This window comes from Lissotriton helveticus, chromosome 5_1 (assembly GCF_964261635.1).
Source record: "Lissotriton helveticus chromosome 5_1, aLisHel1.1, whole genome shotgun sequence".
NCBI classification, from domain to species: domain Eukaryota; kingdom Metazoa; phylum Chordata; class Amphibia; order Caudata; family Salamandridae; genus Lissotriton; species Lissotriton helveticus.
This window is the reverse complement of record NC_136065.1, coordinates 1875938750-1875955909: the sequence shown is the minus strand read 5'-3', so window position 1 is coordinate 1875955909 and position 17160 is coordinate 1875938750. Positions and strand designations below refer to the sequence as shown.

At 46.2% G+C, this 17160-nt stretch overlaps 1 protein-coding gene across 4 annotated transcripts in view; it reads left to right on the top strand.

Annotated features, from left to right (window-relative positions):
• The window catches only part of IFI35 (interferon induced protein 35), a 274901-nt gene that overhangs the window by 29124 nt on the left and 228617 nt on the right, over positions 1-17160 (top strand). For all 4 annotated transcript variants that reach the window (XM_078645325.1, XM_078645324.1, XM_078645323.1 and 1 more), the window contains one exon: positions 15400-15474. In XM_078645325.1, coding sequence (XP_078501451.1) covers positions 15400-15474 — 75 coding nt within the window. The remainder of the gene's footprint in view (positions 1-15399; positions 15475-17160) is intronic.

The following is a 17160-nucleotide window of genomic DNA, read 5'->3' as shown; positions in this document are numbered from 1 at the left end:
TAGGGTGTTGGAGGTAATCAGGAGTCAGTAAATCCTTGTGGAAGGGATGATCGGTGTCCGTCAGGAGGTTAGACACTCCCAGAGAACTAGGCACCGGGCGCCACGGTCAAGAACCATCCCCCTCCCCGTCAGAATTGTTGGGAGAGTCATCTCCATCCCCTAAGTCTGTCCGTGGTGGAGAAGGTAGGCTTGCGTTCGAGGGACCTGGTGTCTGAATGTCTATAATGGGTTGGGCATCTAGAAACGCCTTTTTAAGGCGTGAAAAGGCGTCCAAATCAACCCCTGAGACGTCTGCGCGCTAACGCATTTCCAAACTCGGATGGGTGGCGCATGGTGGATTAACCGCTGGTGTAGGAGGTGGGGGGGCCAGTGGCCCGTGAGGATCTTCCCTCGGTGTGAGGGGTTGCTGACACTGCGCTTGCAGTGCCGCCAATCTCTTCTCCAGTGGGGCCACCACCTGCGTCACCGCCAGTAGGATGGATTTGTCCATGACCTCACAAAACTGGTCATCAATAGGAAGGTAAGTTACTTCTTCCTCCTCTGCATAGCCCCCAACCTCCTCATACTTCATGAGGGTAGTCTAATGTAAGGTAAGTTCCTAGTGAAAATAGAGGGATTTATAGTGAAAGGGACAATGATGCACGGAATATGCTTAAACAATAGGGACTACCCCCTTAAAATATTGTGTAGTGAAGTGCCTGGGATGTCCCTGTCACGTGGACCAAATTTCAGTCGTACCCCGCCTTGTTCTGTAGACGCGCGCGCAATGACAGTTACCGCCTGAACACTGTCTCAGCTTCAAAGCTGATGTGTTCCGGCCGCCGTGGGGGGAGAGCGAGAGGCGCGCAGCACATAATAACAGCGCGGGCCCCCTGCCGGTCGGAAGACCGCACCCCACGCGAGCCTCTTGAAAGCGACCGCTTAGGAGACAGGCTTCTGTGGTGCTTATAATTACCACAAGCAAGACAACAGTAATGGGAGCGGTCGCAGAGCGCGATGCCCCACAGCATTCACAGTACAAATAGAAAAGGACAATTCAAAATTTGCGAACATACGTGACAAGAATTTTCAATTCTATTAAGGACTAGGAGGCGAGGATTATGCTTTCTCATTTCTTTAATGAAATGCTCAGCAGCCAATAAAAAAAGAAATAACCAAAACTACATTTCTCATTAACACTAGGGAATGACCATAGAGTCTATAGTATAAAAGGTCCCAACATTAGTCCTTCTTCCTCTTTCTTTGTGGAGGAAACAGTTCAAGTCCAAAATGCAACACCATGTAGATCAACAATAACAACTCCAAACACGCCGCAGAAATCCAAAGGATCCGGAAGCAGGCAGTAGAAGAACACTGGGTCCGTGAACCAGGAGAAAGATGAAACTCTGGAGGAAGTCGGCCAACTTTACTTCGGATCTGAACCTGAAAAAGACACATAGCCGTAACATCCAAGTAATGTAAGAGAGTCAAATGTAATCCAGGGGGGAAAGAACAAGGAATAGGAGATTTGCAATAGCATCAAAATAGAGTACAGTACATAACAATGCAAATTAAGTACAATGGGTGGGATAATCCTCGCCTCCTAGTCCTTAATAGAATTGAAAATTCTTGTCACGTATGTTCGCAAATTTTGAATTCTATGTCAGGACAGGAGGCTACGATTATGCTTTTTCAAAGCTGATCCACCACCACAGAAGCAATACTATCAATAGGTTTGTAGTAAAACGTTTTGAAAACTGAATCAGAAGACCAATCTGCGGCCTTCATAATGTCAAAAAGCGTGACACCCATGGAAAAGGCTTTAGAAGCCATTGCTCCACGTGCAGAATGTGCACCAAACACAGACACATCAATGCCCGCCTCGGACATAAGCCAACGCACCCAGCGCGCCAGAGTAGCTGGAGTGACCGGGCGAAATGGTTTCTGTAAGGCAATTAACAATTGACCCTGCATGTCTGAACGTAAAGAAGCAGTACTCACCTCATAATCCTTAAGACACTGCACAACACAAAGGTTGGGATGTGCGGGAAAAGAAGGATACGTAATGGAAGTAGTATTAGACTTAGTCCATCTAGAAATACGAAAAGAAACACCCTCAGGTGTGAAACTGCGACCCGCAAGATCTAATGTGCGGACATCCGACACACGTTTACAGGAAACAAGGTACAACAACATGGTCAACTTAGCAGACAATTGTTTCCGGGATAACAACAGATTGGAAGGCCAGGCCTCCAAGAACCGCAGGACAATGGAAACATCCCATAAAGAGACATACTTAGGAGTGGGAGGCTTCGAGAGACGAATACCTTTAAGCAATTTGGAAATGAAGGGGTGCTCACCAGCAGGCTTGCCATCAATCTGGATGTGGCCAGCAGAAATAGCGGAACGAAAATTATTGACTGTCCTATAAGCCAGACCTGAAGAGGCCAGGGACGCCAAGAAGTTAATGATCAAACAGATATCCGCTGAAACTGGATCAACTTCCCGTTGAGCACACCAATCACACCACCGCTTCCAGGCACCTTTATATCGTTTGTGATTATTGGGAGACCATGCCTCACTAATGAATTTGGAAGCGTCGCTAGAAATGCCCGGGATCGTCCAGCGATCCGCCATGCCAGCAGCCGAAGAGAGCCCGACAGAATTAGGGGATGCGGATCTTCGAGAGCATCCAGTAAAAGATTCCACTTCTGGGGAAGAAGAAGAGGTGGCTCGCAACACATTTCCAGGACAACCGGGAACCACGCTTGAGCCCTCCAGAGCGGAGCAATCGGAATCAGATCCGCTCGAAACCGTTTGGTGTAAGCCAGAACTCTGGGGAGCATCATGAATGGGGGAAACGCATAGCACAGAGTCGATGGCCACTTCTGCAGAAATGAAAAAACAAAGCAATGGCCGGGCAGTATTGAATTCACGTCACAATACACAGACCTAGTGTAATAAATCGCTAGGTAGGACAACCTTTTGTGTTGATTGACTTCTTATTTTTTATATAAAATATTTTGTGCAAGAAATTCTTTAGCATCAAAAGATACAACATAACATTCAAACACGATACACAAACCAGATTCAGTGAACTAAGAAACAATTATCAAAACAATGTGAAAACAATGAAATTGTCATACATAAATAACATGGACAACTATGGAAAGGCCTCAAATTAATCACTTTACAGAGGCTCCAATCCTGGATATAGAATAAACAAGGGGACTGTTGCGTTTGAAAAAAACCTCCTTGTAACAACCATCACAAGATACACAGTAAATACCACATCAGGTGCTTAGGCTAGGAACAATATGGGAACAGTTGAACAATTCCAAAATATGTATTAGTTGAATCCTAGCGTGCCCTAGCAATTTGGTATCTTGGAGGTAAGAACGTCGACGCGTTTCGAACCCAATACCATTCAGCGGGTTCTCCTCAGGACAAGGACTGGGGGGTTGTTGTCACTTATTTGTGAGATGGAAGGGTCACTCCCTTGATGGAGGGCGGGGTTGCCGCTGAACAAGGACGCGGTGCCGGCCGTAATCAATTGTTGGGTGTAAGGATCTAAAATCTTGTTTGACGCTGTCGGCTGTTTAAATTAAGCGCGTGGGAGGCGGCGGCCGCCGCACGGGCTGGCGTGTTCTCAGCAGAGAACGCGAGCTGCAACGGTCCGGCACGCAGTGACTTCTGAGACACAGATTGTTCTGCAGAAAAGCATCCGTGGCCAGGGCTAGCGGATCCGGTCTTCAACTGTTAAACTGTGGGAGTTGCATGTTGAGGCGAGAGGCAAACAGATCTATGTGACACTGGCCCCAACGCCGAAGAATGGAGCGGAACACTCGAGGGTGAAGCCTCCAGTCGCTGAAATCCCGAAGATGTCTGGAGTGCCAATCCGCAATTTGATTGTTGCGACCCGGAAGATACTCCGCAATAACAGTGATCCTCTGCTGCAGACAAAAATGCCAAAAATCCTTGGCTATCTCCGCCAACACCTTGGACCGAGTCCCGCCCAGCTTGTTGACATAGCGGACTGCGGACACGTTGTCCATCCGGAGAAGAATGCAGCAACTGGTTTGAAGGGGAGAGAAACACTTGATCGCAAAAGAACCCGCCAGGAGTTCCAGACAGTTTATGTGGAGAGACAACTCCTGAGGGGACCAACGACCCTCCGTCGAGACCGGCCCGCAACGGGCTCCCCAACCCCATCGACTGGCATCGGATTCTATCACTAGTTCCGGCGATGCACCGAATAGGGCTCAACCATTCCAGGCCTCCATGTGGTCTAGCCACCATTGCATCTCCCACCTCACTTCCTCCGTAAGGGGAATCTGGTCCGAATATCTGAGGCCTTTCCGGAGATGTTGGATTTTCAGTCGTTGCATTGCTCTGTAATGCAGAGGGCCTGGAAAGATCGCCTGAATGGAGGACGCCAACAGACCTACTACACGTGCCAACGATCTCAATGACACAGTCTGTCTGGAAATAACAGATGTCAATTCCCTCTTGATGTAACGAATCTTCTGGCCGGGCAAGAGAAGTTGGCAAGCAACCGAGTCTACCTGGAAACCCAGAAAATCTATAGATTGAGTCGGAGTCAAGACTGATTTCGGAATGTTGAGCAGAAAACCGAGAGATTGCAAAAGCCCGATGGACCACTCCAGATGTTGCAGAAGTCTGAGCGGACAATCCGCCATAAGGAGAATATCGTCCAGATAAATAATCAGCCTGACCCCCCGAGATCGCAGATGTTCCACAACCGGTCTCAGCAGTTTCGTGAAGCACCATGGTGCCATCGAAAGGCCGAACGGCAGAACCTGATACTCGTACCAAACTCCCTGCCACTGAAACTGGAGAAACCGACGATGGGGTCTGTAGATTGGTATCGATAGATACGCGTCCTTGAGATCCAGGCGGACCATCCAGTCCCCTTCGCGCAGGAGATCCCGCAAGAGATGGATGCCCTCCATCTTGAAGTGCCGGTAGACTACCCCTCCGTTGAAGTCTTTCAGGTTGAGAACCAGGCGAGACCCGCCTCCTTTCTTCTTGACCAGAAAGACTGAGCTGGCAAACCCTGCCAGATGACGGCTGGTTTGAATAATCGCCCCTTTCCGGAGAAGAGCGTTTATTTCCTCGGAGAGGCAAACTTGATCTTGAAGGGAAAAACTTAAACAAGGGGGAGGGTGGGTCTGATGCATAGGGTGATAGAACTCTATCTTGAACCCCTGTACGGTTTCTAGCACCCATGCATCGCTGGAGATCATGCGCCAGTTTTCGAGAAAACACTGTAATCGACCCCCTCAACATCACATCGCATGCATGAATCAGGCTCACCTGCAGAGTTGGAGTCCTGGTAGTGTCCTTGCTGTCCTCCGGAACGACCTTTGCCATATTGTCCCTTCCCCTTGCGGGAGGGATAGAAATTGGCCCTGGTGGAGTATCCTGTATCGTATGCTCCTCCTCGATGAGAGGTGGTACCACGTTGGGACTGGTGAGCGGAACCACGGCCGAACGAGCGTCCCCGTTGTCGTCCAGCCTCGGCAAAAACCGGACGCATAGCCCGGCGCAAGGATGCCTGCGCCTTGTCGATGCCACTGAAGGTGGAGATAAACTTTGTAAGCTCCTTTAAGAAAGGCTGTCCAAATAAGAGACCTTGTGCTTCAGGACCAGACTCAGAAGTCGCTAACTCGGATAATTTCGGGTCCAATTTCAAAAGAATCGACCTGCGCCGTTCAGCAGACACAGCACAATTGGCGTTCCCCAATTGGCAGATCGCCCTTTGTGCCCACTCAATCAATTCGTCCGGGTCCACAAGGGCTGAGGCCTCCTTCGCCTGGAATCCCAGGTCCAGAATCTTGGTTAGAGGCCCAAGCATGTCCAGCATCTTGTCTTGACAAGACCGCCAAGACCGGTCAAGGCCCTTTTTTGGGTCCTTAGCATATTTCTTCAAGTAGGTGACCATCATGGGGTCGACCTCCGGCTTCTCAGCCAAATGATCAGCGAGGTCAGGCCTCGGGCATTCTGAACGGAGTCTAGCATGAACAGAAGCCTCAAAGGGTTGTCGAATGTGAGCCTGAATATAGGCGGCAACAGCAGGCGAAGGTAACCAGGAAGATGAATTCGGATGTAAGATATCCGCGGGCTCAAAATTGAGCACAGGAGGACGTTCAGGAGCGTCCACAAAATGCTCTTTGCAGACACGCTTTTTAGGCGGGGGCGAAGTATGGTCTGAAGAAGTGGAGGAATGAGCATTGTCAGAATCGGTATCCTGAGGTGCAGAAGCTCTGGAAGGCGCAGCCGCCAAGGTCTTAGCCAGTCTCTGGAAATCAGATTTATGGGAATTAACAGGTGACTTCGTGGATTTCTTAGACGCAGGCAGCCATCCTTGCTGCTGCGCATACATATTTAAATGGCGCTTGAGAGGATTAATTGCACGCACCAGTGCTTTATTAACAGACTGTTGGACTCCTTTGTCCAATTCCTCTACTAAATTATGCTCCAAAGAGCTTCATCCTTATCCCCATAATAGTAATCCTCATCTGCGTCATAGTATTCTGCCATTATACACGAGGGTATAAAGTAGGGCCCACAAGATGACTACAGGAATATAGAGTGTCAAAAAACACAATGCAAGGGGGAGTGTAAGAACCCCACAGCAGGCTTACAAAAGAGCAGGCACAAACCGGGCTCTAAATGAAAATAAAGCGTGGAGGGAGCAAAGCCTGCACAGTAAAATACACTCTAGACAGCGCCTATGCAACAAAGTATCAACCGAAGCCTACACAGGACTCCAGTGTCACACGGGGTTAAATTGGAACAGGCCGTGGGCATGGGCGTTGAAAAACGACCTCGTCTCTCAACCGGCGTCTGTGAGGAAATATCACTGGAGCCGGAAACAAAGCAGCACGCATGCGCGACTGCCGCCTGACACAATACCCGGCTCGAGAGCGCTCGCGCTCTCTATGCGAGTCGGAAACCCCTGCTCCCGCACCACAAGGTCCGCAGGCAACAAGCAGGCGCCCGGACAATTAAACGGAGGTGAACACACGCTCCGAGACAAATACGCCGAACGGGCGAACGAAAGCGCACAATGAAAAGTCGGAGTCGGGAGAGCCCCAATGAAAAGCGAACGCAGCGCGTTACGAGAAATGCCAAAATACAAGCAATAAACACCAAGCACAGCAAAAGTAAGCAAAAACAGATAAAGCACTTAACTGGCTGCGGAGCAGCAAAGAAAGAGGAAGAAGGACTAATGTTGGGACCTTTTTATACTATAGACTCTATGGTCATTCCCTAGTGTTCATGGGAAATGTAGTTTTTGTAAAAAATGTTTTATTGGCTGCTGAGCATTTCATTAAAGAAATGAGAAAGCATAATCGGAGCCTCCTGTCTTGACCTAGAATTTGAAAGAGGAAACACAGAGCACTTATCTGGTAGCTGCTCTCCACAGCATATTACTGGATAGACTATAATGCTATTGGCTGGACTGTGATGATGTCATTCCCAGATGTTCATGGGAGATCTCGTTTTTTTTGTTACTGTTTCAAGGTTAAAATGGCTGCTGGAGTAAAATTAATACATTAAAGTGAAGAGAGAATAATCCTCGCCTCCGGGTCCTACCATAGAATTAGTTGTTATCCTTTGGCTTTTCTCTTAATTCCTTCTGATGGCACATAAATGTAAATGTAAATGTATTTCGATTTATATAGCGCACTAATCACCCAGGGGTCTCAAGGCGCTTGCTTAGGGAACCCGTCCTGGTATTCCCCTGTGAGATACCCCGGCAGGGTATTCACAAGGTGAAAGCCAGGCATCCCGCCGCGAGGGGCCGTAGTGGAGATTAAGCAAGCTATTGCCCGGAGTCGCAGAGTGTGACCCCGTGAGTCGAGTAGGCACCGGAGCGAGAATTGTCGAGTCCGTGGAATTTTTGAGCCCGAGACCCGCCGAGGCGGGGAATCGAACCCTGGTCCACGGCTGATCTCAGCTTCCGGGTCTGCCGCCTCTAACCACTGAGCCACGCTTCTCCACTCGCACATACTCTTAGTGCCAGCGAAAACAAATTTTACTTAGGACATAAGATCCACCGAAACAAATGATTTTGTTTAATTAAAAAATCACAAGCAAAGTATCCAGTATTCAGATGTTAGAAGCCCTGTAAAGCTTAAAAGGAAGCCCTTAATATAAAAGTAAAAAAATATACCAAATATGGCCTTAGGCACCTTGAGACAATTTAGTTAGTCATGTGTGCTATATAAACAAACATGACATATAAGAAAAAAATTGAAGTAAGTAGACATTGGTTGCTGAAGGATTTTGCAGTTAAAATATCACAGTACGTTACTGTATAGAAAAATAATATAAGTCTAAATACACAGACCAAATCATCTAAGTACGGGTCTCTTTTGACAAGCTGTTGAAGGGGTCAAGCCTTCAAGTCACTTCCATTGTTAATTCTCCAGATCAGCGCATTGAGACTGAAAATTCAACTAGAGACCTTCATTGAAAGTCTGAAAGATTTGCAGCAGGCAGTGATGTATGGGGCGTGGGGTTAATTAAGGTGGTTTGTTGGTCTGGTGAGGTTGTGGTCAGATGGTTCAACCATGGGTGGGTCAGTAGGCTTTAGGCGGGCAGAAAGCTGCCACATGGCTTAAACTAGCGTAGTGTGGGCTTGTGAATTTGTTGTGAATGCTGTGTCCTTCTGGCCAGGCAGAGCTTACTGGACCCATCCTGCCAAAGAGCTGTATGTAAGTGACACTCTTCTTATGATCTGCCATGGCCCTCACTTCTTGTGCCACATCCAGAAAACTGTAGGCCACAGCTGACACTGCAAAGGCCTAAGGCCTTTCTGAACAGTTAGTCGTCCACACCCAACACTTCTTAGACCAGGTATGCTTAGAGAATCTACTAGTAAAATGGCATCAATTCCCTAATGTGTTACCTTGTTGATGCACTTCAAAAACTAGTACCATGTGCTTCTGACTCATCAGACTCTAGCAAGAAGGGAATTTGAACTCTTGTAAAGTTATTGGATGAGAGTGATGACTAGAAAAGCAACTAAAGAGAAGCCTATCAAAATCTAAGGAAATGATTTGGCAGTTGCTCCACTAACTACATGTTCGAGGCATGTGGGCTGCTGACATTCATATCTTAGCATAGATCGCCGCCTAGTGTTGGGGCCGGATACACCAGCCTTCCAAAATCAAACGAAAGAAGTTAGTAGTCAATCCACCAACCAAATTCCTTGTACCATTCCTTGTACTATTGTGCTTCCACATGAAAAGTGACCAAGTCAAAAAGTGGCCTGTCCAAGGAACATAATTGGGTTAGGACTAGCCTCTGTTCAATAAAAGCTAAAAATGGCCGGCTCTCACCACCAGATGCTTGTGGTTTAGCAATAGCAGGAATAGTATGGGGCCGTCAGCAGATGGTTCTTTCTAGTTCTTTATTCGCTGCACCTAGGTTAACCATTCAACCTATGTTGTGCAGTCTCCTCACTTATATTTCAATCCACATTCAAATTTGACTCGGGAGGCTACACCCCTCTCAAACTGTGTTGCCATCATTCCAAGTATTTCTATCAGCACAGGAAGGGCACTTGTCAAATAGCCCAAACGGACTCTCGTGTGTCCAAGAAAGTGATAACTACGCTCCACCCCTTCAGATAAATGACAGAAAAAGATAGTAGACATCTCAAGATGTTTCTGATATTGTGCCAGCCACCAGCCATCCTGCCCGTCCGTGGACATCTCCCCTCCTCATGGCTATTCTACAGTACACAAGTCAGGAGCTTCACTCACTCAACAAACATGGCAAGGTAGTCAACTTCCTCCCACTGACCAGTGGTGTCACCCCCTTCATAAAACCTCCCCTCAGCAGAAAACCCTCGTTAGCCAGTGGTGTTACCAAACCCACTCAAATTAACTCGATAGCATCTAGCCACAAACATTTGACAGGACTATACTGCAACGCCTGTTCCTCCTAAAGCATGCCTTAGAAATCTGGTCCCTACTGGACTCAGAGAAACCCGATTTCATGTTCATCTCAGAGACATGGCTACACGGAACCTTGCAACCCGATATCGCCATAGCCATCCCACAGGAGTATCAACTGACCAGATTGGACAGAAAGGACAAAAGGGGGAGGGATTGCCATCACGTTTAGGGCTAACATTAAATTCCATACCATAGAGACCTTATAGGCTAAATGGTGCGAGATTTGTATTTTCACAATAGAAAGCACCAGCTACAAATCCTGGCGAAATGCTCTTATCTACCGACCTCCTCGGCAATAAAGCCCATTTCTCCAGCAACCTAACAGAGGCTATAGCCCCTCATGTCCTGGCCGCAGACAACTTCCTCCTACTAGGGGACTTTAACTATCATGCAGAGCTTCTATTTGACCCTCACTCAAGTGATCTTATCTCCAGTCTAAATACTTTAGGACTCAAACAACTGGTGGTGGGCCCCATTCGGCTGGACAGACCTACTTTTCAACAATTCTCCCCTATTAGAAACTGACCAACCATTCCCTGTCCTGTGGTCGGAACATTATGTGATAAGGTTCCGCTTGCAGGGTACATCAACCGTACCTCTCTCCACGAATAAAACCAAATTAAGTAGACCCTGGAACAAGATCAATATAGAGTCCTTTGCTGCAAATTTCACCCCCATCTCCCCGTCTGAACTGGCCAATCCTAATAAAGCCGCCAGAGGTCTTGATCACTCTATTTGCACCACTTTAGATTTCATCGCTCCGAGAAACAAACCAAATGCCCCAATAAACTCTCTCCCTGGTTCTCCCCTAAACTTAAAATTGATAAACTCGCTGTCAGGAAGGCAGGACGTAAATGGAGGCATACTAAAGATAGTAACGACAAATAGCTCTACAAAACAACGCATCGGCTCTATATGAACCATATAGCCTCAGCCCAAAAAGAATATTTAGGAAACAGAATCACCCAAGCAGCTAATTCGCAGAGCGAACTATACAAAATTGTGAAGGACCATTGCGAACTGCGAACCACTGCACATCGCGTCCCAGTAGTGGGTGTACTCCCTCCCCCACCTTCTTTGTAAAAAAGATCAATGACATCCATAAGCTCTTCCCTCAACCGACCAACACAATACTGATAGTGAGCCACACGGGCTCCCTACTTCAACACCTAGTCCCCCTCACTGATTTCCGCGCAGTCTCCGAAGAGGAAGTACTGTCCACACTTAACCAGACTAAATCAGGAACACCGACCGACCCCGCCTCCGCCCAAGTCCTAACCAAAATCAGCCATGTCCTCCTCTCCAAACAGTCCACATTATTTAACCACTCACTGTCGCAATCCACGGAACCCAATCTCTGGAAAGAGGCCATCATCAGACCCATCCTGAAAAAAACAACAGCGGACCCCAAACAGCTAGCAAACTACCAACCAATCCTCTACCCATATTCGGCTAAATCCTGGAGTCTCTGGTAAATGATCAACTTACTTAGCACCTGGTAAACAAACTGCTGGATACGTCCCAGTCAGGATTCCAGGCATTTCACAGCACCAAAGCGGCCCTACTAGAGATTGTCGATAACATCAGACTCTCCCTGGATGCAAGACAATCGGCCATACTTGTCCTACTTGACTTGTCGGCGGCCTTCAACACCATCTTGCATGGCATCCTTCTGGACCGCCTATGCGAATCTGGTGTCGAGGGCACCGCACTGAACTGGCTCAAGAGCTATCTGACGGACCGCTCCTCCAAGGTCCAAATAGGAGACTTTTCCTCTAAAAGCCAGCCAATCGACAAGGTTGTCCCACAAGGTTCCATCTTGAGCCCAACGCTTTTTAACCTGTACGTGTCCCCACTAGCCAAGCTTATCAAAGCTTTTGGTTTCCAAACAGTGTCATACCCTGATGACATGCAGCTTTTAATCACCTTGGAACCGAACGTACCCGATACCAAAAAACATTTCAAACACTGCATGACAGCCATAAACGACTGAATGACTAACAAACATCTGCTTCTCAATGCCAGCAAAACAGAGATTTTGCTCTTTACGGTCGCATCTAAACTATGGACCAACGACTGGTGGCCCTCCCCCCTGGGACCCTGCCCTCTGCCCAAGACAGCTGTTCACAATCTCGCTGTAATATTAGATTCCAAACTTTCCATGTCAGACCACATTAACAACCTGGTCCGCACCAGCTACGGTCTCATGCGCAGTCGTAGGAAAATATTTAAGTGGATTCCACTTTCCTCCCGCGTGCCCCAGGTACAGGGACTAATTATTAGTCGCCTGGACTATGGAAACTCACTTCTTGCCTCCGTTAACGAAGAGCATCTTTCTAAACTCCAGGTCATGCAGAACACGGCGGCCAGACTGGTCTTAAACCTGCCATTGCGATCACCCTCAGTCTAAGGACCATACACTGGCTCCCAGTCAAAAAGAAGATACTTTTCAAACTCTGCTGTCTGGTACATAAGACCCTCAATAACAAAGAACCCCAATACCTAGCCAAATAACTAACATTACACCGACCTGTAAGAACCCTTAGGTCCACGAGCAAACGCCTCCTATCAGTGCCCAAGGTCCGCACTATCAGAAATGGTGGCAGATCCTTTTCCAAAATAGCTTCCGAAACCTGGAACAAACTGCCTCTACCCCTCCGTTTGTATTCCTCAAAACCTGGCTATTCTAGCACAGTTGCTCCAGTTGTGTCGTTTTGTTGGCTTTACGCGTCTGAGTATTAGTTAGCGCTATGAGACCTACGGGTGATATATGCGCTTAATAAATACCAAATACATACATACAGTTATCTGCTTCAGAAAGATTTTGTGAAAGGAAAAAAGATAGCTACGGCTGTAGGATCAAGGCCACAACCCAGATAATGAGATAATGCGGCTTTAGTCAATATTTACTTCTTTGTCAACCAAATACACTTAACAATATATTTTCCGTTGCCAACTTCACAGTTCATTCCTAGTCCCTTCTGTTCTGTTGTAAGGGAGGGGTGCAAGAAAACATAATGTGTGGAACAATTATTTATTAATAAGGTGTGTCCCTTTTGTCTAGTAGGCTTTCTTTGTGAATAATTACATTCTTTCTCCCAGTCTTTTCCACATGTAGAAATCAAATGTAGGCACATTTGGTCTGGTAGGGAAATGGCAATCATCTTCTTCCTAAAACTTTTAATAACCAGCAGCCTCTAAAGGCAGTCCCTTTTATGGCGCTGCAAAGAGAAAAGCAGGAGGCATCAAGGCATAACCCCAGTTCTCAGCATGACCCCTAACTTAGTATTTTAGGGTCCTCCCCTCTTTCAAACCCTTTACATGGCTTACCTGTAGCAGAAAACAGGAGCTTACAAGGCTTAACTCCCGTTCCCAGTATGACCAATGTGAGTGAGAGAGAGAGGGAGAGGGAGACCGAGGTGAGAGAAGCCTAGATAGGTGTTCAGAAATTCCAAACCACGCCTCCTTCTCCATGTTAGGGCTGTGATAGGTGGATGGCACCTTTCTTGAGTTCTGGTTGCTGGATGTGTCCCTGCCCCTTGTATAAAAGGAAAGACTCCACCCTCCATTCCTATATGGGCGAGTGGAATGCGAGTGCTCCCTTTATCGTGCCCAGGTGGAAAGAGAACTAGGGACCAGCGTGTTGAAAGGCCTTGTAGGGTGTTTTCCGTTTCAGGTATGTCCCCCCCCCTCTCCCCAAAACTATATTTGGTAAAGAGGGATTTGGAGGAGTGAATGAAACCTATTAGCTTTTTAAACAGAAATAACAAATATGGCCTCCGAATGGCATGTTCTCTTTAGTCAACGAAAGCAGGAGTGAAAATTATATCTATGATAATATGTATGAGGGCGTGCACATCAGCAAATATATTAAATTGTTGATATATTCCAATAAGGTACCCATTGTTGAAAGCTTGGATTACCGAAAAATGACCATCTCCATCATGCAGTTTTCATTAAGATGGCTAAATACAGATTAACCCTGCCCATATAGACGTCACAGGTTTGAATTCAAGTTTTCATCTAGAGAGCTGGACTGTGGTTGTAGTTTGTCTTTGGGGTCGAATCAAGACTGGGTGATGCCAAGCGCTATTGAACAGATAATGCAGTGCTCCAGGAAGCGTGGTTGTTGGCATCTATTAGGTCATGTTATTGTTCATGTTTTGGCCCAGTCCAAGAAAGAATCTTTTGTAGTTATTGTGGATCTCAGGCTTCACTAGCAGTGAGGGATTTTGTAAAAATGTGAACGATTTGATGCTGATGAGGCAGTGTCTGTTCTGGATTACTGCTTTTTACTTCACACTGTGACTAGCAGATAGCAAGTCTTGGATGTAAAGCTACAAACACTGGTGTAGGGATACTCTCAGACATTAGCAGGGAGAGACACACATGGACATTGGGATAGAGAAAAACTAACTGACACCCTTTACCAGAGAGACACTAACATATAGTCTTGTGCATTTGGGAACTGACACAGATATTAGGACAAGGACACATTTACACATGCACACACACTTGGACAAGGAGCATTGCCACATGCTTTGGGGGCAGTGATGATCTAACTGGGAAACATGAACATTAAGCGTAGACCGAGCACAAAAATCCTGGCTTGTGGTTGTTACATAATTTGCAATATTCCTCTTTAGGTGCATTCTCCACAGGAGTCAGTCATTTGTACAGAAGGTAGTTAGAACACAAACCCACATTAGCCGAGACAGCTGACCCACAGAACACACTCATATTTGGTATTGTGGATGTTCACAATACACAATATCCCTCTAATAACTACTGACTAGCTTCTAACTAGCAAGAAATATCCCTAGGTGTACCATTACTTCACAGGTATTGTGTGTGCATTTTTGCAATGGGCAGATACCTCATTCAGTGTGTGCGCAGTTCACTTCTCACCCTGCAATGATTTGAGTACTAATTGCATATCATTCCCATGGTTCTAACTCACCCAACTCTCTTAAGATATTCTTGATCAATATTTAGCCCTATTGGAAGCAAACCTTTTTAAATATAAGTTAAATGCAGCAATGTTTTTTCCTCTGGATTTATGTTTCCAGCTATATGGTGGTAAAATGCCCCTATTCATTTATTTTATAGTTTGTAGAGTGTCACTGTCTCACAACAAGTGTAAATGTAAGCTCTTGCACTTTGCCACTCCTTGTGTTATTGCCAATTGTAAGCTGATTGTGTTTGTGTACATTTGTGTCCCTCTTGCCTCGGTAGAAGCCTGGACCCTTGTTGAGCCTCAGCTATAACAGTTTGTGAATCTGGTTTGCATCCATATGAGTGGAACCAAACCTGCTTTTCTGAAGACATCTGAAAATTATGTCTTGTAATTATGTATTACTTTTTACAAGTAATTGGCATATCTTGAAGAAAATGGCTATTGTTGATAAAAGTTAACTCTTTTTAGGAATTTGTTCACCTTAATGGAGCCAGCGGAGGATTGACGGCAGACTCTCTCAAGAAGGAAATTGAGAAATTAAAGGTATGGAGCTGGAACCATAATTTCAGAATTGGGAGCTCAAATTGCTGTACCACAGATTACTGTCAGAGAACTTGGGCTACCCTTAAGCTGCTTGCAACATCTGAATTTCTTTGCAGTGGGGATAGCTGGGTGGGAGGAAAGTTTAACTGGTATATTTACTCCTTTTGTATTCATGGGTTAGAAGTGATTTGAATCTTCATGCTTGAAGCTGACTCTTTATATATATCTCAAAATGGGATATATCATGTAAAGAGTCCAGGGGTTCCCTTATAAGTGGACAGGGGCATGCTCTAGCAATCCTAAGGTGCTCTTCTAGGGGGTAGTGTGGTAGAGCAGCCTTAGACTTATAGAGGAGTACAAGACATCTGAAAATACACACAGTGGTCAATAATTGAGACACACGACTCAATAAGGAGATCCACACCAATTCATTAAAAAAATGTATCTTTATATATGTTTAGGCGCCAGAAGCAATTTGATCAGGTTAGTAATTTTTTTTTCACAACATATTTTATTGTTGTCATCCAATACAGCACTGAAGTGTGAAAGAGCACCCTGTACATACAGCAATAATAAGCAGTAAACGGAGAATCATTATGAGGAATAGTAGCAAATTAATTCCGAACCGAATATATCACAAAAAAGATAACCACAAAAAAAGAGGAGCAGGAGAAAAGAAAAAAAACGAAGAAAAGGAAAGCGGGAGAGGAAAAGAAAAATGGTTAAAAGAACATTTGTGCCACATTGTCTGCTTTTTAGGAAACAGAATAGCTTCAAATAGAGAAAAGATGGTCCTGTCATCTACATCCAAGAAGAGTGTACATTCTACATAGATGCCAAACAGTGAGTATCATAGTAATGGTTCTTCAGCATCGGACGGGGGTGGGGGAGGAGGCTCGGGATACAGGCCTCTATAGTCGGCCCACCGTTTCCAGATTTTGTAATGTTTACGGGGCAGACCCTCGCCTCAAAGACTGGGAGTTCCAAGCTCATGGAACAATCTAGACTTTTCTTCCATACTCCAAGCGACGGTGGGGATTTTCTTTCCAGACCCGGGCAATATCCTGTAAGACCCAAGAATAAGAGGTGTCGCTTGTATCTATTCCCACCTATATCTTCTGTAATATGTAGTAGAGCAAGTCTCGGTGAGAGGGTGATGGACTACCCCAAGACCCCTGATGTGCATTTGAACACCCCCTTCCAAAACTTAGATAATACAGAACATGACCACACAGAAATGTGCCCTCTTGGGATTTGCAGCGCAGACAGTGTGGGCATGCGATGAGTCCGGATATGACCACTATGCCTGGTGTAATAGGCTCTATGCAGGTATTTGAACTGAATGAGGCGCAGGCGAGCGGAAATAGCTGTGCTGCATGGGGACTCCAGAGCCTCCACCCAGTCATCCTCCTCCAGGGGACCAGATCGGTTTGCCATGTCGCTCTAGTTTTAGACATCATGGTGGGGGTGTTATTAATAAGTGTACGGTAGATCTTAATATTCTTGTGATCTCCCAGGTCACCCATAAAAACCTTTGCTTCGATGGGGTTAAATTCGGGGATTTCCGTCAAGTGGGACGAATATGGGGTAAAGGCAAGCCTGAGTTGGAGATAGTGATAAATTTGTATGCAGGGCATGTGGTGTTCTGTTTGTAGATCAGAGAAGGACTTAAGGGTGCATCCACGT